The sequence below is a fragment of the Trematomus bernacchii genome, unplaced genomic scaffold, assembly GCF_902827165.1.
Source record: "Trematomus bernacchii unplaced genomic scaffold, fTreBer1.1, whole genome shotgun sequence".
Taxonomy (NCBI): Eukaryota; Metazoa; Chordata; class Actinopteri; order Perciformes; family Nototheniidae; genus Trematomus; species Trematomus bernacchii.
Window position 1 is genome coordinate 17,280,090 of NW_022987714.1, and position 27,636 is coordinate 17,307,725.

The window sequence follows — 27,636 nt, forward strand, 5'->3', positions numbered from 1 at the left end:
CAGCTTGACAAACATGCGCAGCATTTACTGAAAGCACTGCATAAACGAAAACTAATTTAAAAACGAATTAAATAAGCACGTACCGAGCTGGGGACACTAAAAAGTGATGCGCATAGCTGGGACCGGAGCGCTTGTTGACGTTTAGGGATAATAAAGTTGGCCAATTGACACTTTCAGTGGAAATGTACCAAAAATGTAAGTTTTATTGGCTTATTTTAACAATGTGATCACAAGATTACTTCTGATATTATTACAGATCAGCTGTAAGCTAGCTAGCTAACGTAGTCATTTCAAATATACTGACAATACATTTCTAATTATATATATGCATTATAAAATTATAAAACAGACCAACTCTTCCATTGACAGTGACAATTGGCATACTTTATAATCCCTGAACGTCAACAAGTGCTCCGGTCCCAGCTGTGTGCGTCACTTTTCAGTGTCCCAGTTTATGTTGTGTTTTGTGCTTCTTGCAGCATTTTGTGTTTGCAGCAAACATTTCACCAACTTGACAACACATGAGTCAAAAGACTCATGTGTTGTCAAGTTGGTGAAATGTTTTTCATTTGAATGTGTTTCGGCACATTTTGGTTTTTATATTTGCATAATTGTTTCCTCTCTGAAGAACCAGCACCTTACCGTGGTGGAGAGGTTTGTGTGCCCTGATGAACCTGGGGGCTGTGTTGTCTGGAATCTTGTGTTCCTGGTAGGGTCTCCCATGGCAAATCGGTCTCAGGCAAGGGGCCAGACTAAGATTGGTTCAAAGACCTCATGAAAGACGACACACGAAGTGAGGATACCCGGCCCGGAGGAAGCCCGGGGTCCCCTTCTGGAGCCAGGCCCAGAAGTCTGGTGGCCGGGCTTGCTACGGAGCCCGGCCGGGCACAGCCCAAAAAGGCAGCGTGGGCAACACCTCCGCTTCTCCGTCCTGCGGGCCCACCACCTACGGGAAACAGCGATGGGGTCGGGTGCGCTGCCAGAAGGGTGGCAGTGAAAGCAGAGGGTCTCGACGGACCAGACCCGGGCGACAGAAGCTGGCTTTGGGGACGTGGAATGTCACCTCTCTGGGGGGGTAGAGAGAATGATATGAAAAAGTGATCCGCGGTGTGAAGCAGGTTTACAGAGAGGTTAGAAGTAGTGCAGTTCCTTGAGAATATGAGATCAAGGACATTGCCAGCTTTATGAGTTGGTGGGGATGGAGACAGTGAGAAAGCAAAGGCGGTTAAAAGAGATGTTAGTTCAGATATCTTCTCTGTCTGGAGGTTGAAGTCTCCGAGAAGTACAGCGGGAGGGCCAGTTTCAGGGATGTGTGAGAGGAGATTATCTAATTCCTCCAAGAAGTCCCCCAAGGCGCCAGGTGGACGGTAGAGAACAACAATGGTTAATTGTATAGGATGGGTTACTGTGACAGCATGGAATTCAAAGGTGGAAGGAGTGAAGTTAGGTAGTTGGTAGAGGGAAAAGCTCCATTTGGGAGAGAGCAGGAGACCAGTGCCACCTCCTCTGGCAGTGGGTCTGGGTGTGTGGGAGAAGGAATATGCTGTGGAGAGAGCTGCTGGGGTGGATGTGTTGGATGGAGTAATCCAGGTCTCAGTGAGAGCAAGGAAATCCAGAGACTGCAGGGAAGCGTAGCCGGTGAAGATGGCCGCATTGTCTTTTGGCTTGTCTCCAACTTTGCCCTTTTTCATATTTTTTCAGTGTTTATTTACTTTTTGCCGCCTGCTTTTAACATGGTTCCAACTCTGCTATACAATATAGCAGAGAGGAACTTCTTCACATCAGTAACCTTGTGGACAATAGCCCACCGACAGACAATAGAGATCCGCCATGGCTACCTGTTGCTGCCCTACCTGAGAGACGCAAGAAGAAGACCAAGCGGGTGTCCCGTGCCGGGCTGCTGGTCAGACTGAGGAAAAGAGGAAACCGACCCCCTCTTCCGAGTATTCTTCTGGCTAATGTTCAATCCATTGAAAATAAGCTAGATGAACTCAGAAGTCGGATTACTTTTCAACGGGACATTAAGAACTGTAACGTGTTCATTCTCACAGAGACTTGGCTCAACTCCGCTATCCCGGACTCCGCCATTGTTCCTGACGGATTCACTATTTTCCGCCAGGACCGAACAGTTAACTCTTGGAAAAGTAAAGGAGGCGGTGTGTGTGTAATTAACAAGAACTGGTGCACAGATGTGAGGATTATGTCTTCGGACTGTTCCGCTCATCGAGAGCACCTCATGATCACATGCCGGGCTTTTCACCTGCCGAGAGAATTCACATCTGTTGTGATCACAGCAGTGTATATTCCGCCGCTCGCCCACAACAACACGGCACTCGATCAGCTGTTTGGGATTATCGACAAGACCGAGACTTTTTGTGGATTTTAATACCGCTAACATGAAGAAGGTCCTGCCGAAGTACTACCAACACATCAGCTGCCCGACGCGCGGGGGAAACATACTGAACCATGTTTATTCCCCTTTTCGACATGGATATAAGGCTCTCCCTCGCCCTCCCTTCGGCAAATCAGACCACATCTCACTGCTGCTGCTGCCTGCTTACAGGCAGAAACTTAAACGGGACAGACCGGTAACAAAGACACTACAACGATGGAGTGAGGAATCAGATTCAGCTCTGCAGGATTGCTTTGCATCTACGGAGTGGAGTGTGTTTGAGGATAACAACATCAACACACACACGGATACGGCCATCTGCTACATTGGGAAATGCAACGGCGAGGTACGTGGCAAACTGAAAGCGCTCACTATCGCGCACAGAGCTGGAGATTTGGAGGAGTTCAGGAAATCTAGGTATAAACTCCGGAGAGCAATCAGCAGCGCAAAGAGACAGTACAAAGACAAGGTGGAATCTGACTTCAAAGGCTGTAACACCCGGAACATGTGGGCGGGACTAAGGACAATGACTGACTACAAAGGAGCAGCGGGGGGTGCTGCGGGAGTGTCTGCGTGCGCATCTCTCCCAGATGAGCTGAACAGTTTTTTTGCACGATTTGAGAGCAGCCAGGCTGGGGGTGCAGAGAAGGATCAGGAGCCAGAGCACTGCCCTTTTGTTTTAAATAGGGCAGATGTGTGTAAATCCTTTAAAAGGGTTAACCCACACAAGGCTCCTGGACCTGATGGCATCCCTGGCCGTGTTCTCAGGGTGTGTGCAGTTCAGCTGGCAGAGGTGTTCACAGACATCTTCAACAGGTCCCTGTTGCAGTCTGTAGTCCCCACATGCTTCAAACACTCCACCATTGTTCCTGTCCCAAAAAAAACAATAATCACCTGCCCCAACGACTACCGCCCAGTAGCACTCACCTCCATCATAATAGAAGAAGATAGAAGAAGATTCAACTTATTGTCATTACGTAGTACAGGTTCTATGTAACGAAACGGTTTCTCTGCATTTGACCCATCCTAGTGTTAGGAGCAGTGGGCTGCCATTATGTACGGCGCCCGGGGAGCAGTGTAGGGAACGGTGCCTTGCTCAGGAACACCTCGGTAGCACTTGGTCTTTCCCGGGACTTGAACTGGTGACCTTCCAGTTGCCAAGCCAAGTCCCTATGGACTTCGACACCACCGCCCTCGAATAATAATAATGATGAAGTGCTTTGAGCGGTTAGTCAAAACATTCATCACCTCCTCCCTCCCTGACTCTCTGGACCCCCTGCAGTTTGCCTACAGAGCAAACAGCCCTCACCATCCACACTGCCCTCTCACACCTGGACCAGAGGAACACTTATGTGAGAATGCTGTTCATTGACAGCCTTCAATACCATTGTGCCCTCCAAGCTGGCCATCAAGCTCAGAGAGCTCGGGCTCAACAGCGCCCTCTGTGACTGGCTCCTGAACTTCCTGACGGGCAGACCCCAGGCAGTGCGGCTGGGAAACATCACATCTTCCACCCTGATCCTCAACACCGGAGCCCCTCAAGGCTGCGTGCTCAGCCCTCTCCTCTACTCCCTGTTCACTCACGACTGCGTGGCCACACACAGCTCCAACACCATCGTGAAGTTTGCTGACAACACGACCGTCATCGGCCAGATCACAGACGGCGACGAGACGGCGTACAGAGAGGAGGTAGAAAAACTGACATCTTGGTGCCAGGATAACAACCTCCATCTCAACATCAGCAAAACAAAGGAGCTGATTGTGGATTACAGGAAGCAGCAGAGAGAGGGACACGCCCCCATCGCCATCAATGGGACTACAGTGGAGAGAGTCAGCAGCTTCAGGTTCCTCGGTGTCCACATCACTGAGGACCTGACATGGACTCTTCACACCACCACCATCACCAAGAAAGCTCGACAGCGGCTCTTCTTCCTCCGCAGGCTGAGGAGGTTCAACATGGACTCCAGGATACTCTGCAACTTCTACAGGTGCACCATAGAGAGTATCCTGACCTTCTACAGGTGCACCATAGAGAGGATCCTGACCTTCTACAGGTGCACCATAGAGAGTATCCTGACCTTCTACAGGTGCACCATAGAGAGTATCCTGACCTTCTACAGGTGCACCATAGAGAGGATCCTGACCTTCTACAGGTGCTCCATAGAGAGTATCCTGACCTTCTACAGGTCCACCATAGAGAGGATCCTGACCTTCTACAGGTGCACCATAGAGAGTATCCTGACCTTCTACAGGTGCTCCATAGAGAGTATCCTGACCTTCTACAGGTGCACCATAGAGAGTATCCTGACCTTCTACAGGTGAACCATAGAGAGTATCCTGACCTTCTACAGGTGCACCACAGAGAGCATCCTGACCTTCTACAGGTGCACCATAGAGAGGATCCTGACCTTCTACAGGTGCACCATAGAGAGTATCCTGACCTTCTACAGGTGCACCATAGAGAGGATCCTGACCTTCTACAGGTGCACCATAGAGAGTATCCTGACCTTCTACAGGTGCACCATAGAGAGGATCCTGACCTTCTACAGGTGCACCATAGAGAGGATCCTGACCTTCTACAGGTGCACCATAGAGAGGATCCTGACCTTCTACAGGTGCACCATAGAGAGTATCCTGACCTTCTACAGGTGCACCACAGAGAGCATCCTGACCTTCTACAGGTGCACCATAGAGAGGATCCTGACCTTCTACAGGTGCACCATAGAGAGGATCCTGACCTTCTACAGGTGCACCACAGAGAGCATCCTGACCTTCTACAGGTGCACCATAGAGAGGATCCTGACCTTCTACAGGTGCACCATAGAGAGTATCCTGACCTTCTACAGGTGCACCATAGAGAGGATCCTGACCTTCTACCGGTGCACCATAGAGAGGATCCTGACCTTCTACAGGTGCACCATAGAGAGGATCCTGACCTTCTACAGGTGCACCATAGAGAGCATCCTGACCTTCTACAGGTGCACCATAGAGAGGATCCTGACCTTCTACAGGTGCACCATAGAGAGCATCCTGACCTTCTACAGGTGCACCATAGAGAGCATCCTGACCTTCTACAGGTGCACCATAGAGAGCATCCTGACCTTCTACAGGTGCACCATAGAGAGCATCCTGACTGGCTGCATCACGGCCTGGTACGGCAGCTGCACCCCCCTCAATCGTAAGGCTTTATAGAGGGTGGTGAAAACTGCACAGCACATCACCAGGACGGAGCTGCCATCCATGGAGGACCTTTACTCCCAGCGGCTCAGGAAGAAATCCCTCCGGATTATAAAAGACCCCCATCACCCCAGCCACAAACTGTTCTGTCTGCTGCCGTCTGGCAGGTGGTACCCCAGCATCCGGACAAAAACCAGCATCAAGAACCTTGAACCTTGAACATACAAAGAGGAGGATCCTGCAGTGAGCAGAAGGAGAGCAGGGAAATCAAAAATACAATGAGAGTTCAGGGAGGGAGACACAGGGGAAGAGAAGAGCGGAGACGAAATTAGAAAATTCTGATTACATGTCTCTCCTTTACTCTTCTCTGATACCCTAAATCCCATACAAACTCCCATGATTGCAGAGCAAAGGCAAATTGTCCATTCATTTAGTCAGCCTCTTAAGCCTCTTAAAAAAACATATTTTAGCGCGCGAACACACACACTACACTAAACCGAGTCTTGTGGGAACAAGGGTAGGAGAATCAGGGCAATTAACAAATTGCTGTTTAAAAGATACACATGCAGGTTGTGAACACTTAACTTGTCTAACTGAGAATAGTTTTTCTATTTTACAATTCAAGATGTGCCAGTTTTCAAGTTTGCATGAGCTCACTAAAGTTAGGTAGAGTGTTACTGATTGAGTTAAAGTCACCGTGTGTATTTACAAAATATCTGTATTCTGTTTCTTACAAGCTAAACTTATAACCCAGAGAGAATAATCAAGCAGCTCCACAGTTTTGGGTTTGAGTGTTTTTTAGCTATTTGTTTTGGTTTATTGGCTGCAACCTTAGAGGGGCACTGTTATGCTCATTTTCAGGTTCATATTTGAATATACTCTATCTCTGTCTCTCCTGGGACATGTCTCCATGCTTTAATGTTCAAAAAGCTCTTTATTTTTCTCGTACTGCCTGTGCCGCAGCACCTCTTTAGCTAGCAACTTTGTTGTGCAAATAGAAAAGCCTCGGAAATAGAGGCGACACATAACTAAGTGTTACGGAAGTAAAAAGGAGTCCAATCCAGACTCAAATCGTTTGGGGCAGGGCGGGGAGTGTGTGGGGGATAACTTTGTGTTAGTCTTTGCAGATCATTTACAGGCACAAACACCTATATAACACACTACAGGAGAGGAAGAAATCCCTAAAGCATAATAGGGCCTGTTTAATGTTTACTCCCGCTCATTAACCGTGTTTTAAGCAGCAACAGGTATCTGGTTTTAGTGAAAATGGTTAGCAGTTAGCTGGTGAACATAGAGCTGACTTCTAGCAGCCAACAAGACACTTATTGTTTTTTAGAGAGCAAGCAGAGCAAAAAGGTATATTTATACTAAACTTATCTGAGCAGACTCCAAATGATTGCTGATGTTGCTCTTTCTGCTAGATGAGTGAATAGCCAAGTGTTTATAAGCTGATTTTACAATGATTGCTTTAAATGATTCTTATAACAGATGTTTTAGTAGAAAAACAAGAGAGCAGTTTTATGAATTGCTTTCACAGCATTATATATTAGATCCATGTGTGCAGTCGGGACTTTTGATATTACTACCACCGGGTGTTGCCATATTCAGACATTCACAAATCCTCAACATAGTGGCTTTAATCACAAATTGGAAACCATCAATGACTGTGCTATGTCCATTTACTCTAATCCCAACTGCGCTATGGTACATTTCCAAATGACACATTTCCTCGCCTGTACACTGCAGTAAAACCTATTCCCATGTTAATGTGCGGCTGTGTATAAAGTAGGCACTTTAGGCGAGAATAAAAATCCCTTTCTGGGCTTGTTCATCTCATAAACCATAAATACTCTAGTATAAACCAATTCACTATCCACAGCCCAATTTGCATAAGATTATCAACTGGGTCAACGCTGTTTGTGCCTGTAACGTGTAGCAGACTATGAGACCAGTGAAAGATGTGAAATAATCTTATCGCTTTCTTTTGGAGATGAAGTATTACGACGTATGAATTTAGGTCACAATATTGTTCCTCTGCTCCTATCTCCGTCCTTTAGAGGGGTTTTAAAAAAGAGCGGAGGAGACGGGGAGAGAATGGAGGGTGACTGCAATAAAAAGGACTGAGACAACATTAATAACATCCTCTATAATCTGCTGATGGACTCAATATTGTTTACCCTGCCGCCAAAGTACTGAACGGCGAGGACTATTTTAGTTGTTCTCATTCCAGATAGTGGAGATAATCCTCTTTTCACTGCTGAGGTTTATCGTCACACAGGACGCGTCTATCTGGAGCAATTCTTTCATTAATGCCTAAAGCAGATACAGATTCCACATACTGCTGGATGATAGAGTGTTGTGGAGTTTCTAAATCGTTTTTCTTTTCCTTTTCTAGTTATGTTGCTATTGATGCATTTGCTACCAAATTCTTTAAACTGATAATAACAATAGTGATGTAGGGGAGAGTGGGGACATAGTGTATATAACACTTTTTAGATAAACTACATTTCAAAAGAACACAAAAAGAAAATGGCTATGATCATTAAATCACGTATGTCCTTTCAAAATGTACTTATCGCATCCAAAACATGTCTTGGTGTATCCACAAGATTTTTCCCAATTCTGGTGAGTGTTGAAGGCTGTACGTGTTTGTAAAGCATGTCAAAGCTGTATGGGCTTGGAGGAAAATGCCTTTTGACTTTCGTCCTGGTTCTCCTGCCAAAAAATGTTCAGTCTTTCGCAGTACTTTATATATCAGTCAAGCTTCTTTATAGCCTTTAGATTGTTCACTTACATTCATAACTCATGGTTTGGGGGTATTAGAAGGACAATTGTATATTATTGTTTTTTCTACTTTTCATTTATTGAATACATATCCATACATGTACTCTGCCCAAAACACAAAACATATTTATTTACAGGTATTATAAGTCATATAATAACAAGGAAATTATACGAAACGATACGATATAATAAGATACGGTTCCATGCGATACAATTCCATACAATACGATGCAATATGAAACAATTTGATATGTAAAATACAATATAATACGATTTGATGCCATACGAAACGATACTATACTATACGAAACAGACATTTAGCACAACATTACAGTCACTGAAGCCAATATGTTCAAGACTCTCCAACGTAGATTTGATCAGGGATTTACATTTATTTTAAGGATTGACTGGTGCACTTAAGAGTGCTTCACTAAATCTTTGTGTCATGCTTTATTTTATATCTTTAATCTCTAAGTATTATTGTAAATTATTCTACTTTTCAAAAATCAACACACCCATTGCTTGTTCAATTAACATTTAGAGACCACAAAGGATCGATTAGAGTGTAGTAATTGTCTTTGTTCTGTCTCTTTGTTTTCTTTAATCCCTAATTTTGCTTTTCCAATCATTCCCCCGCAGTTTTGAGGTTCGTCGGCCCGACAGATAACATCTACTCCTGCAGTTTCGTCCAGATGTTGGAGCAGAGGCTGGAAAACGCCTACGACGAGGCTCAGGACAAAGTGCTGGAGACCTACAGCAGGCTCATTGTGGAGGTGGGCTACTGAGGCTATTTATAGGGCTTGCTTCAGAGAGCCAAACAGGTCATATTTGCGTGTGATCAGGCTAATGTGAACAACAAGTCTCTGCTAATGATTCTGGACACTTACAACAACACATCTTTTACATACCTGCTACATTTCGACCACTGTTGCTCTGCTTTATTGCTAATTAACACATATGAATCTTAACATGGCTCTCTAATTATTCAATAAAGGTCAGACTAGTCAGCAAGTTTGAGGCAAATTGCAATTACACGATGATATAATGAATTTTGTTTCCAGAGACACAATCAAAGCTCATTCTCCTCTTTTATGTTTAATCTCATTCAGCTCTTCTGTTCTCTGCTGCTTCTCTTGTTCTAATTTTCTGTCTCTTTCTATGACTGTCAAGGTACTCTCATGACTGCAGGATACACACACACACACACACACACACACACACACACACACACACACACACACACACACACACACACACACACACACACACACACACACACACACACACACACACACACACACACACACACACACCATCATAATCATAAAGTAGGTCTCAGCAAGCAGAGGCAGATATAGGCTCCATTCATAATTCATCCTCTCCTCTGAAATATTAACACTCATGGAGGAACAGGGATGGGAATTACTCGTATCATAATCCACTTTACTATGGTGACTGTCACAACCTCGATACAAACTGATGAACCCAAATGCACGACCCAGAGACAAAGTCTTGAATGTAACTAAATGTATTTTTTAATTCCAAAGATCAGGTAATCCCTCTTAACAGAGTCGGTACTGGCATAAACAAAAAGCGCTCACAAGGAGGAAAAAACTAGGCATAACAAAAAGAGAACTTAAGAAAAACTTAAAGTGGACCTACTGTATCATGCTATATTTAAATGATATATTGTAGGGTCATACCTATATAAGGTATATTTATACGTTTCTGTTTTCAAAATACCAAACAGATCATGCATTTTAGCCATGCCTCATTTCGCTCTATGTGCTGTTTGCTGTCTACGGGTCTGATTCTGCTGACCACGCCCCCCTGCAGGAGAGGGGAGACGTGCTCTGATCAGCTGCTGGGCTGTCAGAAGAGGGGGAGAAAAAGAGATCTCCGTCCTCCGTGTTTTATTATATAGAGTCGTTATTCATTTGTTTTAAAGCTCAATAAATAACAAAGAAGACCTTTGACCGGCACTTTTCTAATTTTGTCCAGAAGATTTAAACTTTAACGGACATCTTGACCGGCGAAACAAACTGAAACTGAAACTCTGCCGCACGGTCCCCTCGTTCCTTGGAAGAGGCGGAGAGGTGGGTGTTTGTCATCTGCTGGTGGACTAACCGGAGAGAATTACAGTGCTTGCCTCGACGGGGAGGGATTGCATTGAATTAAAGCAGCAGGAGCAAACGCTTGCCTCGGGGAGGGAGAAAAAAAGCCACAGCGGAGAATAAACAGAAGGGTAACCATGGTAACTATGGGCGGGAAGTCTTCTTCGCTGCTTTTGTGGCAGACTACAGCGCCACTTACAGGCCTGGCATATGTACTACAGCGTCTCCAGCGCTTTCGAACGGCAATGGCCGTGGCTGTCTCCTCCTGATTGGTGGAGTTGGCCCAATAGCCGTAGCGCCACCGTCCTGACGTCAGGACAGTGTTCAAATCTGGATCAGTTTTTATCAGATCCGTTGCAGCCCCTTTTTTAGAGATTTGGGTATGGAGGAAAATAGAGAGGGTTGTGTTTTCTGACACTTGGTGAGTTCCCTGGAACACCGGGGACACATATTCATGTATAAAAGGCGTACAAAAGTGCATTTTGCATGATAGGTCCCCTTTAAGCCAACAAAATTAACAAAAGAAACAAAACCTGACATGAGTGAAAGCGATCCTTTCTGAGCTGAGGCAAACCAGACAAACTGACACAGGACAGGGGAGAGACAGGACTATTTAAACATGAGGTGAGTGGGAACAGGTGGAAACAATCAGGGGCGGGCAGACACTGATGATGGCGGGAAAAACACACAAGGGGAGGAAGAAACAGGGCCTGAAATGAAAGACAAGAGGTAAGTACAAAATAAAACAGGAAATGACAGACAAAATACATAAACATAACTAACACATTTGACGAGACACAACAGTGACTCAGTCCCATTCTTTCCAGAGCAGGTCTTAAAAAAGAAACTTTCATTCAAAGTGTCATGCTGTGTCTGGGGCTCTGTCATGCATTCTTTATAGACATTTGGTTTCATAACATTTGGTATTTCTGTATGGAGGTTAAATTATTCATGCTGTCTCTTTACTTTAATGTGTTTGCCATTAAAAAAACAAACAGTTGAATAATCATTCTAATATGGCCCTCAGATCCTGAGTGTGTACCAGGAGGCGGGCTCTCCCTCCGTCTCCGTGGTGTACGTGGTGAAGAACCAGGACGCCATTCTCAACGGGACCATTTCCAGCGGCCTCCTCAACCAGCTGACCGCAGAGCTGGTGGGATACTTCCTGTTCTACCCCCCCATGGTCATCGCTGAGCGTGAGTACAAGCACAATGCATTTTTAAGGTGTAAAGGGACAGCTGTGGTTCTGCATGGAGTTACAATCAGTGATCCCTGCCTTCATCTCTTCTGTGTTTGCTTATGTACAACAGGCATTATTTTTTCATTAAAGATGCCCTGAAAAGTTTTCTTTTTAACAAACCAAAGTTATTTTAACATCAAGTGTTTCTCAACAAAATGCGTTATCTGTAAAACGTACTATTGTTTTTAGTACAAAGTCTTCTCAAGTCCTGAAATGTTTACATCCATGTGTGGTCAAAAACTTCCCAAAGAAAATACATTGGTTGGGGGTGTGGGGACAGGGGATGCTTAGGCAAAAATACATTTTCCATTAACTTTTGTTCTGGATGATTTGTCACCTGGGCTGGGCTACATCCTGGAGACAGAGAGCCTACAGAGCGTCATTAATCTGAATCAGAAATCCTTTATTCCTTCCTGAGAGCATTTTCTAGTTACGTTTTTAGTTACCATTTTGGATTTCACTTGTTTTTAGGAGTCTGTTCACACTCTTATAGGCTTATACAAATAATATTACTACAGACCTATACTTACAAGTCCCTTTCTTCTTGTTCGTCACTACAGTGAAAGAAAAACCCCAAAAACTACAGGGCACCTTTGCAGTATATTCTGCAAACGTTCTAATAAATGTGCTCAACATTTTTTGTAAATTATCTAGAGCAAACCTACTCAATGAATGGCCCTTGGCCAAATCCGGCCATTTATTGACTTCTGACAATTATAGATTTGTAAAGGCATAAGAAAGAGAAAAATGTATAGTATATAACATTTATTTTATATATTGACACAGCCATACAGTATAGATCGTAACGTCAGTTTGGACTTCTTGAGCCATAACTGCCACAGCAACCAAGCCTTGTTTTAAGCAGTATTTAATTTGTATTTACGTTTAAATATTAGAAGACCATCATTTTATTAGTAGGCTTTTTATTTAGTATATCTGTCAACTTTATCCGCGTTTAATAGTTTAACCCGGGCTGTTAAATCAAATAAATGAGAAGAGTCAAACTGAATAAAATGGTCAAGTACAACATTGTGTTTACTTTAACAACAATATACTTCTTATAGTAAAAAGGTGATTTTTACATAAAACTATGTTGATGTCCTGAAAGACATGACAAATGACATTTCAGTCAGAGTGCTTGATACTCCTTCACTTGATGTATCTCCAAGCAATCTCAGAGAACATCATCATCTAATTTGAGACACTGCAGGGCAATTATGATTAATTTGTAATAATTCACAGAGTTTAACAAAAATATCTAAATAAATATTTCATAAAGGATGTTTTTTTAACTCATTGATTCTCTCTCCTATAAAGTCAGTGTTCATTTATGGTGTGGTGACATTTTGAGACTCTTATTTTCTCCCTTTATTGTTTTCTGCATTGATTGCAATATATGTCTTCAAGGTAAAGAACATACTAATATACTTGGATCTGCTGATAAATGTTTATCTTCACCTCTAGTTTGCTAAGGAAATATGAGGGAGCTATACTTTTTCTAACACATCCCAAACATTGCCCTCAGGATGTGAATCTCAACTTGAAAGCGCAGCGGGGATAGAAGCTGAACCCACATACCTGTTCCATTTATTTGTATAAGATTCCCAGCAGCAGAAAGGGAACAAGTGTACAGAGCAGCTCGCTTGAATCTGAAAAAGGTTTTACATTCAGAGCTTTATTTTAGTCTTAAAAGGCTCAGCTGGCAGGGATGGAGGTGGGATGGCTGCCAGCAGTGAAGAGCTACAATATTGACAAAAACGAACAGAGATATTTTGAGCTAGAGGACGGGAAATGACCTAACCCGACCTGTGCTGTGTCTCAATCTGCATACTTCTGTACTTTCATGTGCCAATTTGAGTGCACAGGTGCAACCCAATGCAAAGTATGGCACAATACAGTGAACTATGAGTACCCTGATGGTGCACTCAACATTTCAAGAGTATAGTGTGGAACACTGCACACTACTATGGATGTATAAAGAGAACTAGTCAAAGCATCGGAGGCGGGTCCCTGATCATTCCTTTTGAAAGTTACTCAGTGGCGCATGAAGCCAAATATGGACCGACTAGAAGTACAAAAAGGACCAGGGGACTTGGGCCCATAGAGGGTGCGCCCCACCTCTGATCCACCGGTCTCAGCTAAATCAAATTTAATGGAGAGGGAAAATGTTTTTTGAGCCCTAATGATTTAAATAAGGGCTGTTCAACTGTTAGTACTGGGTAACTGATTTACCTTAAGAAAATGAAATGTTGATTTACAGACGTATCTTTCCCAATTTAAGTAAATGAAAAAAAAAAGTTTTGGGTCCAATAACGTCAAAGACTGACACGGTATTTGTTTGAAAATGTGCTTCAACGCCCGGCACTTCCTGGGGCCTTTTGCACACTGCTTGTACTTAAGGAAAATCCTATTGGCTACGTAACTGAGTTGCGCAACCTGCCACTGTTGCTGTTGGACTTGTGAACACACCAAAGTTAAACATGTGAGATGTTATAAACATTTCTTCACTTGTTTTTAACGTACCACAATACTGGTGTTGTAAAGAAGCCACTGTCACGTTTTTATTTGGTCAATTGTGCAGTCTAGAATGATTTACTACAATGACTCAACTCAAACACCATCTGTTCACTCGGGCCTTTGGCCTCAGCTAAAATGCAGTACCCAGCAACCTGTTATTTTTTTTAACCTGTGTATCTGTGTGACTATTATTATTTTGTTGTTTTGTTTCCCATTGTAAAGCGTCCTTGGGTCTCTTGAAAGGCGCTATAAAAATTGAGTGACAACGTTGCTACCGAGCTAACTTGCTAACAGCGGCCATCATCACTTCCCGTCATAGCATAGCAGCAGTGTGCGATTTAAGACAACACTAAAAAGTCCAAATTGACACACTGTACAATGTTCACAGTTTAAAACATGGCAGGTTTCTATGGAAATTGTACAAATTGAGACACAGCAACAGAGTATCCTCTGTGAAAAGGCCGCTGCTGCTCATTGTTTTCTTACTACAGACTTGGACATTACCAATAACTCTCTTCATGCTAATTCTATATTCAGTCATTGCCTAAGTGTGCTGCTGGGCTGAGACAAAGTGACATAGCCATGTGTAGGGTTCCTTTAACAGTCCTGACTACTGAGAACCATTGGGTCCACTGCAGGGCAATGAATGATTAATGACTTAGCGTATGTTTCCCCCGAGGGGAATAGAGGGTTACTATATATTGTGTGATTAAAGAAGGATGTCACACTATATCATGGTTTTCAGAGCAGAAAGGACGTCAGATTTGAACCCTGTCGCCACAAAATACATTACAAATATAATGCTTAATAAACATAGCTGTGGTCTGGACTATCTTCACCCAAATCCTTTGCTACATTGAAAGTAATAGTTAGATGTTAGGGTGGTTGGTTGGGGTATAAATAACTGCATTTTGACGCCAAAGACTGGGATTCACATCTCTGTGTTTGGCTACTACAGCGATTGGTTAAAGCTGCTTGAATGGCTTTGTCACACAAGTGATGCAGTTCTCCTCAGCTCTACTCAGCTTTTTAGCTAATTTTATGTAATTGTTTGGGTCTGCTCATATGAATCTTTACTGTTTTCATTCGCTGCTCTTGTCAACCTTGTTTCCCTGCACCAGTAGGTCACAGTTTTTAACTAATAAAGCCACTTCATACTATCTACCCAGAACCAAATATCCAACAGATAAAGTCAGAGTTGAGCAGATGGGTGTAGTGGAGCAGCTAATGAGCCAGACGTTTTTGCCTTAGGAGTTGGTGGAGACCAAAAAATAGATAAAATGAGAATTAATTTGAACCTACTCAATTTTTTCCAAACTAAGTAAGACAATAGGGTCTTAAACTCCAGTCTTAATTAAAGCTAGTGTTGGTCTATGTCTGCTGAATGCTTAAATAGACAAGTTCTTCTTATTGAGTTGATTGATAAATTCAGTTTTTCAGCCAGGAAAAGATAATGGTTAAATGTAAAAAAATACTTACAGATTAACGTTCAATTAAATGTATTCATTTATGTTTGTGAAAATGTAATCAGGGTGACATTATAAAACATATTTGAGTCACATTAGTTGTATCAAAATTACAATTTAAGGAGGCAGATGTTTTTTTCTGGAATACTTTATATTGGCAAAATGTTAGAGGAAAACACACAGTAGGTATAATCCAAATGAGTCCGTGTCATTTTGTATTCTTTATCATTTGTCAAATAAGCACTCATTAATTATATTCCTGTCTGTCAAGTATCAGCTGGATTAAAAACACATAATAGTCTTTAATTACAGTAAACATCAATTACAGCAGCAGTACACACAGACATTGTTTGTGTTTTGTTTAACTCCAAATACTTAAAAACATAAAAACCAACTGTGGTCCCCGAAGAGGAGCACATGAGATCTGTTTGTATTCCACTCCAGCCTCTGAAGCCATCTGTGAGATTTGAAAAGGGCAAACAGCTGTACAGCTCCTATCATCTGAATCACACCCCAGGCAATCTGTAGCCCATGTCCCCTGAATGAGCTAATTTTAGCCTGGTGAGATTAGATTAGTATCTATTTGTGCGTACTCTAAACACCCAACGGGCTAACACATCACACTTCACATGGGCACATCCAAACCCACTTGGCATCACCATGGAAACCCTTTCTGTTCTTTAAGACAGCTTATGTGTTCCTTTATTAGCCAAGGTGCGATCAAAACTGGTGGGTTTTCAGTCTGAGATGGAAAATGTGAAGACTTTCTGCTGTCTTTATCAATGGGAAGCTCGTTCCACCATTTTGGAACCAGGATAGCTGATGGGCATATTGACCTTCACTATCTGTAGGAGTCAAAGCGGTTCCACAGCATGGAATCAAGAAAGAAAGAACACTTTTTTTGTGTGACACATTTTGAACTTAACAGTACATTACATTGGATTAAGCCAACGGTTTTACCCCAAAAAAAGACCCCCTGAACCCCCTAAGTCACATCCCCCACAATGTTAACATAATCGATAAGAATGAATAAGCCTGGGGATAAGTGTGAAGGGTATGCAAGTCAGGAAGTATTGAGATAGCACTTTCTTCTTCATCTATTCATGGGGTATGTGGACAGTAAGACAAATGTAGGATAACGCCTACCCTTAAAACCGGTCATAGTGCATTTTCTTATTATTAGTTTTCAGCCAGAGCTTCTTCTACTCCTCCCTGACGCTGCAGCGGTAATGATACGAATGTGCTGGATTTGTCGGCCCATTGAACTGATCCTCTAAAGGGCACCTTATGCGTCTGAAGCTTCACACTCCAGCGTCTGAAGTATTTATGTGAGCTTGTTGTGGAGCTTGGTGAATGTAAATCTGAAGGAGCATCAGGGACGCAGACATTCTGTTCTGAGCAGAAACACAACGCAACACCATTGACTCGAGCTGAACACAACTCTCGGCAGACAGCCAGCTCGGAGGAGTCAGGTGGAGACAGATGGTGAACCAGGCAGATGGGAGATAAGAGGAGAGAGGTGGAAGGATGAGCAGGACACAGAAAGAGGCCGACGGAATGAGAGAGGCATGATGGGTAGAGGAAGACGGGAGGAGACAGTCCGCTGGACGGAAGGGAACAGGCGTTTTAGGAAATGAACAGGCTGACACGTAAACAGGTAGAGAATCAGGGGCAGAAACAAAGGGTGATAGCTGGAGTGGATGGAGAGAAGAAGTAGACAGTGAGAGATACAAATATATATAAAGGTTATAAAAAACTTGACAAGAGAGGGTTCGTTATATTTGAACCCCAATGCCAGGGGCCAATTAAAAATATCTTCCTCTGCAGATCTGTGGCCGGGCACACAGGAACCCTTCAAAACTAAAGAAAAGAAAATCATAGTATATGAATCATGACAAAACTTGACAGAAAATACCCCAAATAAGGGCATAGATACACTATTTCAATCTATTTATGTTATTAATTGCTGCTTCCTCACACATTTTTTTTAACTTACTTATCTCCGTAGTGCTGGTACTTATTTATTTTTTACCATAGATGTGTACTTGTTACTGTGTTTATATTTTGTTCTTTTGTTTTACTTATGTGTGCCTGCTACGTTATTTATCCTATACTAATTAAAGGATTCATCATTTCTTATATGTGGCATACTATTAAGGGGTTTCTATCTAAAATGTATGTGGATGCTGTCGAATAAAGCAATCTAAGATACTTGTTCTGTGCAAAAACGCATGAATACGATTTGTCCAAGTTTTCCAAATCAAAGTTTTCCAAATCCTTTTTCAGCACATCTGGATTGTTTGTTTGTTTAACTCACGTCTTAAATGCCTTCACTACAAATAAAATACTAACTAAGGTGATTGTTCTCCAAACTGCACACAAATATCCTTAAGTTATACTGGGGATAACTAAATGATTTGTCACAGTCTTGGGGTCCCTGTACTTTCTTAACTGCACATGATTTTTGTATTGCCGAAAAACGGCAGCCCTTTACTCTGACACCTCTCCATAAAATGCATGACTTTGTGCGTGTTTGTATTTCAGGCTTAGTGTCTGTATTTGAACAGTAAATGTGTATAGCAACAACATACCTGCATTTCCCCATGGGGAATAATATACTGTGCTTTAAATATACTATTCATCAATCTATTACAGTCCTGGGGCCTCATTTATAACGCCTTGCGTAGGATTGACGTAGGAAGGTTGCTTACGTAGTACAAAGCACAAAAATAGGTACATACATTTTCCGCCATTTTCCGATTCACAAAACATTGCGTACCGGCGAGGGAAGTGCGTACGGCACTCCCTACGCCTGTTTCCCTTGATAAATCACAATCGACTCGTAACGCCCATATTTGCCTATACATAGTCAAAGAAACGCCCATTCATTCATTCATTCTGACTGACTGCATGAAGAAGATCGCAGGAAATGAGGACAGAACAGCTAAAAAAGACATCTCACACCGTGTCAGATTTTGGTTATTTTGGGGAGGTCGAGATAAATCATATTGTTTGGTGGATGCAGTTTGAACCAGAGTAGCAGCATGGAGGTCAGATCGTCACCAACATAAATAAATAAGTGGTCCGAAAAAAGTTAATGACAAAACAAATACACATAACCTTCCTCAGGCAGTGTGTTTGTCCCGGGGACAGGAGACCCCCCCTTGATGAGAAACTGTAAGAAATGATGGGGGAATCCCTCCGGAGTGTAGTCATGACGACTGGATCTGAATTATTGTGTTGTATTTGGTGGTTTGTGTTCCAGCTGTCGATCAGCAACTATATATCCATAATCCACCAGTTAAAGGAAATACAATGTGTTGTGTTATATTAGCTGTACAATTTACCACATATGGTGTTCTTAGTTTCCATACCTCCTGTGTTTTACGAGCGACTTATCAAGTCTTGGCAAACGGCATAAAACTCGATTAAACGTGATAGTATATTATTAAACCATGCTCGTATCTACAACCTATAGAAATGCAAAACGGCGTCAGTTTAGACGTTATTCTGTCCTCCTGCTTACCGCATCATTTATGAGAAAACATTTCATAACATTAACACAACATATTCGAGGTGGTTTTAAATAACATATCCGTATTTATTTATTTCTCCAAGTTATGTTTTTGTGTGCACTGAGGAGTCTCAAACAGGCGTTTGTTTAATCATTTAAAGATTGGCTTTAATCAATGTTTGAAAATGAATTCTTCATATTTGATAAATGAGAGGTAACATTTTATTTATGGTATTATTTCCACATATTTCTCTCCATTCTTCCTTCTGCCAACGGTGTCGCAGTTTCTCGTCTCTCCCGTTGTTGTGCTTAGTGCGTACGCATGGGTTAGAGTTTGCGTGGAGGACCGCACATTTTCCCGTCAAGTTAGTATTTTATAAATCGCAAACATTGCGTAGAAACTGGCGTACGCCATTTTTTGAGCGTATATCCCTTTATAAATGAGGCCCCAGATCACTGAACCTAATCTTACGGTCGACATGAGTCTTGTGAACCTATTTACCTTTTCATCATCTGTGGTAGAAGAAGCACACAGTCAAATAATTGAAATGCGGTCATAGCTCAGTTTTAAAGTCCTCCCACACTCTGCAGCGTCTCCTGCCTGCTGACAGGCTGTCAGGTGTAGTCAGTCACACAGCACGGCACAGAGGAGCTACCAGCCTCCGGTTCAACACTAGTTTAGCCGCTGCACTCGGAGAGAGAAAGCACTGGAACACTGAGGAGTAACCAGGCGAGCTGCCCTCCAGTTCCATCAGCCCTCTGTTTACATTTCAGTTATTTTTGTAGTATGGTATTTTTAAAACAAGACTCACTTTGTTGTAAGTTACAGCCTGCTGTGCTGTTATCATGCCTTGTTCTGTATAATGATGCTAAAAACTTGGATGCTTCTAGAACGATTTGGATTTAGTTGGGGTATTACTTAAAGAGGATATATGATGCGAATGTTAAGGTTCATATTAGTATTTAGTGTCTCTACTGTGACATGTCTTCATACTTTGATGTTCAAAAAGCTCTTTATTTTTCTCATACGGTCTGTGCTGCAGCACCTCTTTTCACCCTCTGTCTGGAACCAGAGCCCAGTCTGCTCGGATTGGTTAGCTGGCCGGCCCTGTTGTGATTGATCAACAGCTTAGAGATGTCTCCCACCTTAGCCTATCACATACAATCTGTTGGAGCGCTAGCCAATATAAGCGGAAGAGTTACATAGTGATGTCATTATGTAACTGAAGTAAACACAGGAGGTGTTTCCTTATTATGTGGATGTCAACAAGGTAATTCATGCTAATCCAACAATGGGGCATTTAAAGGCATGTCTATACATTTACATTTTGACACAAACTATATAAAATAATCTAGTTGTTTTCAATGAAGGATTATGAATAAGTGATCAAAAGAGGATCCCAGAGTAGCTAGCCTAAATATGTCTGAATCGGTTAAAGAGATACACAGTTAAAAAGTATTACCGCGCTTTCCCACAGTCGAAAACTCATAAATGCTTTAGGACAGAGCTTTTATGTGCATTTGGAGTAGTCTGAAGTCATGTCAAACAATATTAGGCTATCTTCTGTCTCAATCGTTGACTGTCTATGGGATCAAATAAAATAATCATTATCCCAAAGGCCCTCAGGAAATAAGCGAAAATACAAAAATAAATACTTTCTTCTTGAAAATTGTTTTACTATTTGGAAAGTGCTGAGTAGGAACTATATGTATGCACTTTACAAAATGCATTAGCCTGTTTCCCCAAATGAATGTGGTGTTGAAAAAGTTTTAAATTAGGTTCTCTAATAACTTTGTCTTTCTCTCCTTCTCTGCAGCCCTTGAATACCATAATCTCAACACGTCCACAGCAACCAAGAACTATTGGGTGATAACAGGTAAATTGCCTTCGCTCAATATGCTTTATGTGTTCCCCCACCATGATACCAGCCCACACACACACACACACACACACACACACACACACACACACACACACACACACACACACACACACACAAACACAGCTGCTGGGTGATCAACGGTAATCAAGATCTGCATCGATAGGACAAAACAGCAGTTAGTTAAATGCCCCGGTGCCCGCTGTTGTGCGATTCAGCAAAATAGTATTGGCTCTCTCATTTTCTGTGTGTGTGTGTGTGTGTGTGTGTGTGTGTGTGTGTGTGTGTGTGTGTGTGTGTGTGTGTGTGTGTGTGTGTGTGTGTGTGTGTGTGTGTGTGTGTGTGTGTGTGTGTGTGTGTGTGTGTGTGTGTGTGTGTGTGTGTGTGTGTGTGTGTGTGTGTGTCCACTGATCCATCTCACTTACTTTAGCCTCTAGTAAGAAACACACTTAAGAGAAAGATTGATGCAAGCACCTATGGGTGTGTTTGTGTATTTATGTCTGTGTGTTTGAGATGGAGGCCCACAGTGCATTGCTATAATGGAAATTTCCTTTAAAATGAAAAGATAGATCATCCATTCCTCTTTAATATCTCATCTGCTTTATTTTGTTTGTTCTCCTCTATATCAATACCACAAATCTCTACCTTTTCGTTACTACTTCCCTCCTCCATCCCTCTGCTCCTATCCTTCCTCATGTTGTCAATTATCCCATACTATGCCCTTCGGTGCCCTTCGGTGCCCTTCGGTGCCCTTCGGTGCCCTCCTGAACCCCTCTTTACCTCCTTAAACCTTCCCTTCTTATCTCTACTCACAGTGATCCAGGATGTAGACAGCTCCTCTCTGGAGGCCAACTACCAGAGCTTTGCCAGTCTGATGGAGCAGCGTCTGGCCGAGCTCTTCCTGGTGGCCGGGAGGCAGGGCACTCGGGCGGCTCGAGCCCGGAGGGCCACCTCCGTAGGGAGCTACACCGTACAGGTGGGTGGGGTGTGATTTGAGTCTGTCATAGAGTGGTTCAGTGATAACGTATATGTGTAGGCCAACACAGAAGTTAGCATCACAAGGGCTCCCTCGACAAAAAGCAATGGGATCTTTCATTGGATTTCAGAATATTGCAGCAAATAATCTCAGTGGCAACGCTTTTAGGAAACGTACACGTTTTGTTCAGCAGGATAATCACCACTTTTATGATTTTTTTTTATAAGGGTAAATGCTATAGCTAGAAGTTAAAAGCTAATGTAAGGCTATAAACAAACTACATGACGTCACATGACTGAGCATCACCTGTGCTGAACTAACAATAGCTAATGTTCGGCGTGATGATGTTTAGTAGTCTCATTTAGCCACTTGTTAGCAACCATTGTGTTTTTATAACACATTGAAGCTTAAGACATTCACCAGTGAGGTATTTACTTTATTTTCATAGAAGAAAACGTGAAAATCTCTTCAGCAACAGACCTTATTTCAAACATCTAAACAAAAACGGGAACCTGGAAGTGCTACAATGCTAACTCATTTCGGGGTTTAAAACTCATTCCTGCACATAAATAATGTCTGTATTACCAGTTATGGTTTGTTTATACTTGTATTTGTATTTGCTTTAAAAGAACCAGTTTCCACATTCCAACCCATCTTTGCTAACTGCATTTACAGTTTTAGTCTATGATATGCACTCAGCAGCTCTTTTTCCCCCTCTTTGCTAAATGCTTATGTCAGCATAGCATGGTCACAATAATTATGTCACCATGCTGATGTAGCAGGTGTAATGTTTGCCACACCATGTTCACATGCTTACACGCATGAGATATAAATATACACAATGGTGAATTTGTATTTTGGGGGGGTGCTGAGGGGGCTGCAGCAGCCCCATCTGTGTTTGAGTTTTACTCGCTACAGGGTGTACTTTGAGAGTTTGTGACTCTGCAGACAGTTTACATGCATAAAAAGCTAGATAACACACAAGGGGACGGGTAATAACCGGAAAAGCATGACATGGGACCTTTAAACTAATGATGGTGACCTGAAATCTTACCACAACCCTTAGAATAGAATAGGGAGGGATGAAACCCTCTTTAATGGTCACACATGCAGAGCACACAGCACACACAGTGAAATTTGGCCTCTGCTTTTAACCCATCCTAGTACAAGGAGTCTAGTACTAGGAGCAGTGGGCAGCTATTGTACAGCGCCCGGGGAGCAATGGGAGTGGGGGGGAAGGGGGGTGTCCGGTGCCTTGCTCAAGGGCACCACAGCAGGGCAGGAGGTGAACTGGGACCTCTCCAAGTAGAAGTCCACACTCCATATTTAGGTCTGGTCGGGGACTTGAACCAGCGACCCTACGGCTCCCAGTCCAAGCCCCAGTCCAAGCCCCTACTGACTGAGCCACTGCCGGACCTTACTTACTTACTTACATGTGTCCTCTATGAATCTTATACAGTAGGTACCATATTGTGTGTGCCCACTTACTAATGTCTTTGAATAAGTGAACATTTCGTCCTGCTGATGCTACTGTAGATATATATAACAAGTTTTCAGCCTCTAAATATCACATTTCCTGGGAACCATCCAATAAGTGTCGACATATTTTAGTGTGGAACAAAATGATGGACATACTGACGTATAGTTACTGCTATCTGCTGAATGTGTAAATACAAATTGAACTGTTAATTATTTTATAATTGATTAATCATTAATAAAAAAATAAAGAAATACCACTTTATTTATTTTAATGACTTGCTGCTTTTCTTCATTTGATAGACCCTTTTGTATTGATCGCCTCAGGGAGCTTCAGGTCTTAAAGTAGCAACAGAATAAGAATTGAAAAATCAAAAATACTTTAATAATCCCCGTGGGGAATAGATTTCTGTGATAATTGTTCCAATTAAGAGTAAAATAAAATAAAACTCATCAGACTCAAGTCTCGTTACATATCAAAGTTTCTTTAAATGCATCGACAAGAAAGGCTCATAAACCTGTCACTGCTTAGAATCATAATCTCACATCTTAAAATGAATAAATGGGCAAAATAATAAATGATGATTAGAAAAAGAGCATTTTAATGTATGCTTAACATGTTTCAAGCTAAGAAACACTTATGGTACAGCATACTTTGGAAAATAACATATATGTGATTTTATTGTACTGCTCTAAGAGGGTATGGCCATTTAAAATATGGCGATCTTAACATTATATTGAGACGTTATGGTGGTATTGTATTCGGCAGTACATAGGTTTGTGTATTTTATTCTCTGTATGTGTCGACTCCCTACCCATTGTTCCATATTGTTCAAATTAACGATCCCTAGCTTTATGCCGACACACCCTCCAGGTTTTATGGGAAGTCACAGATGACCAGTTTTATAGCTGCAGAAGGAAGAGACAAGGAGGAAGGGGGGGGGGGGGGAGAAATCATCCAGCCATTTAATACCACACATCCCTGCTTTTTATGACAAAATTAAATTACAACACTTGATTAGAACCATGTGGGTTCTCCAAAAAAAAAGTGTTAGATGTATGATGAAAATAAACTGAGATTCCAAGTGACTCAGTTATCCTCCAGTGTCTTCCCCATGTGCAGTTATCTCGCAGCAAGTGATCAAAGGGTTTTGATTGGACAACCGTGGATAAAGTATTTTTAATCTGTTAGGGGGAAGAGATTAAGGATTGTATATTAAATTTGGCTACATATGATATGTTGTGCGTCAAAGTGTTCAAAATAAACTATGATTCAGACTTTGGAACAGATGAGTCCAGAGCTATTATACAAATAACTTTTGTTTGACTGAATGTCTTTATCAGCTTGAAATATTAAACACTTTTTTACTGTTCAGATGGTGAGCATGCGCCGGCTGCCCGGTCCCAAGAACCCGGCGGAGATGACCTACTATGCCCAGCTGAACGGAGCCCCCATCACCGGCTTCACCGCCGCCAAGACCCTCAGCAGCCTGGACTCACAGACCATGGCTCTGACCCTGGGATACTTCGTACAAGTGCAGGCCGAACGTAAGCTTTATACGTTACAACATTTAAATCAGATTCAATGTGATTATAGAGCAGAGTACAAGGAAATGCAGTTTCAACCTGAACGTGCAAATAGTAGATGAATTGCAGATGAGGTTATAGTATATTCAAAATACATTAAATTACATTTCATTTAGCTGATGTTTTTATCAGAGGCGACTTACAATAAGTTCATTCAACCATGAAGAAACAAACTCAAAGGGAAGAATCCTGCAGGTACATTTCCTATCTATAATCCCAACCAGATTAAGTCCTACTGCATTAGCTTTCAAATCCTTGGTAAATGCTACATATAGAAGCAAAGATGTTTAGCAAAGATGCAGCACATCTGTGCGTGGCAGTATGTACAGGTTGTTGTGTATATGATACATTGTTGTATAAATATTACATACATCTTTACAGGTAAGGTGCCAGCTTTAAGGCGCATATGAGTAAAAAAATGGTTGGAATTAATATTTAATACAGTGTCATAAATATGTTTACAAAGCAGTGTAAGGTCCCTGAGTGTGAGGCGCTTTAGGTTGAAGCCCCATGAATATGGAAGGAAGTGTGGGAGTGGGCTACAGTTTGAGAGGTCAGCAAGGTCATGGTGTTGTGAAAAAAACAGTTTTGGATATTAAGTATCATGTGTGTAAAGGAAAAAGCAGGTCAGCCAATCCACGCAAACATCTTTTTGTAGGGAGCATTTTTGTCTCCTGGGGATCTCATAGGACATACACAATCAAATATATTAAATGTATAAATCTACACTGGACATACTTGACAGGTGTCTTGGTTCCAAACCATTTCAGATAAAGGAGCCACATATATAACTGTAACATACCACAACCACCTCTAAGGTTTGGTCCTCCAAAAGTTAATGGCGTTAAAAAATTAACGCCATTAACCACTCCTTCTCAGCTCCATCTGATATACAAGCATCTTCCCCAACCTCCACCGCTACCACTCCTCCCCCCATCTCCCTTGACTTCCTGACTCCTCCTCCCCAGCGCCGCCTCTCCCAGTTCAACCTGGTTACCCCACTTGAAATACTCCATCTGATCGGTTCCTCAAATCCCACAACCTGCTCCCTTGACCCTCTACCCACTCCTCTCCTGAAGTCCTGCCTTCCCGTCCTCTGCCCCTATCTTGCTAACCTTTTCAACTCCTCGCTGTCCCATGGAACCGTCCCCTCTGCCTTCAAAACTGCTGCCGTTACTCCAATCCTCAAAAAACCCGGTCTTGATTCCTCCCTCACTAATTACCGCCCCATCTCCAACCTACCATTCCTCTCAAAAACTCTTGAACTCATTGTAGCCAAACAAATTCACTGCCATCTCCAAACCAACCAGCTTTACGAACCCCTTCAGTCTGGATTTCGTCCTCACCACAGTACAGAAACTGCACTCGTCAAAGTCCTCAATGACCTCCTCACCTCTGCTGACACTGGTTCCCTCAATATTCTCATCCTCCTCGACCTGAGTGCAGCCTTCGATACCGTGAGCCACAACATCCTGCTCACCCGACTCAGGGACATTGGTATTGAAGGTATTGCACTCAGATGGCTCCAGTCCTACCTCACTGAACAATCCCACTTCATCTCCCTCCCCAACCACTCCTCTGCCACAGCCTCAGTCACCCAAGGCGTTCCTCAAGGATCAGTACTTGGCCCCCTCCTCTTCATCATTTACATCCTCCCCCTTGGTCAGATACTCCGCCACTTCAACCTGGACTTCCACTGCTATGCTGATGACACTCAGATCTACCTCAGCACCAAATCCCTCCATAACCCACCCCTTACCCACATCGATTCCTGTCTGACAGCTATTAAAACTTGGATGCAACATAACCTCCTCAAACTGAACAGCAACAAAACAGAACTCCTCCTAATCGGCTCCAAATCCACCCTCAGCAAGGTCACTAACATAACACTCACCATCGATGGCACCATTGTTTCCCCCTCCAATCAGGCACGCAACCTTGGCGTAATCTTTGACCCCACCCTCTCCCTCAAACCTCACATCCGCCAAACAGTCAAAACCTCATTTTTCCACCTCCGCAATATTGCAAAAATCCTACCCTCTCTCACCCGCCCCGCAGCCGAACGACTAATCCATGCCTTCATTTCCTCCCGCCTCGACTACTGCAACTCACTTCTTTACGGCATCAGCACTACATCCCTCAACAGACTCCAACGGGTTCAAAATGCAGCTGCACGTCTCCTTACGCATACCAAACCATGGCATCACATCACCCCAGTCCTCAAAGACCTCCACTGGCTTCCTGTCTCCCATCGCATCAACTACAAAATTCTGGTCCTCACCTACAAAGCACTCCACCATCTGGCCCCCCATTATCTCACAAACCTTCTCACTCCTTATCAACCCCCACGGTCCCTCAGATCCACCGCAGCCGGACTCCTATCCATTCCCACATCCACACTCTGCAGCTTTGGGGACAGAGCCTTCTCAGTGGCAGCTCCTAGGCTCTGGAATTCCCTCCCCCAAGATCTTCGTGACTCTGAGTCCCTTATTTTACTATATTTATTTGTTTGC

The 27,636-nt window shown here is 42.7% G+C and overlaps 1 protein-coding gene across 3 annotated transcripts in view; it reads left to right on the forward strand.

Moving 5' to 3' along the window:
* Positions 1-27,636, forward strand: part of kiaa1549la (KIAA1549-like a) — a 137,743-nt gene that overhangs the window by 57,394 nt on the left and 52,713 nt on the right. For all 3 annotated transcript variants that reach the window (XM_034141919.1, XM_034141921.1, XM_034141920.1), the window contains exons 6-10: positions 8,993-9,126; positions 11,495-11,663; positions 21,022-21,081; positions 21,900-22,060; positions 24,913-25,084. In XM_034141919.1, the coding sequence (XP_033997810.1) occupies positions 8,993-9,126; positions 11,495-11,663; positions 21,022-21,081; positions 21,900-22,060; positions 24,913-25,084 (696 nt within the window). The remainder of the gene's footprint in view (positions 1-8,992; positions 9,127-11,494; positions 11,664-21,021; positions 21,082-21,899; positions 22,061-24,912; positions 25,085-27,636) is intronic.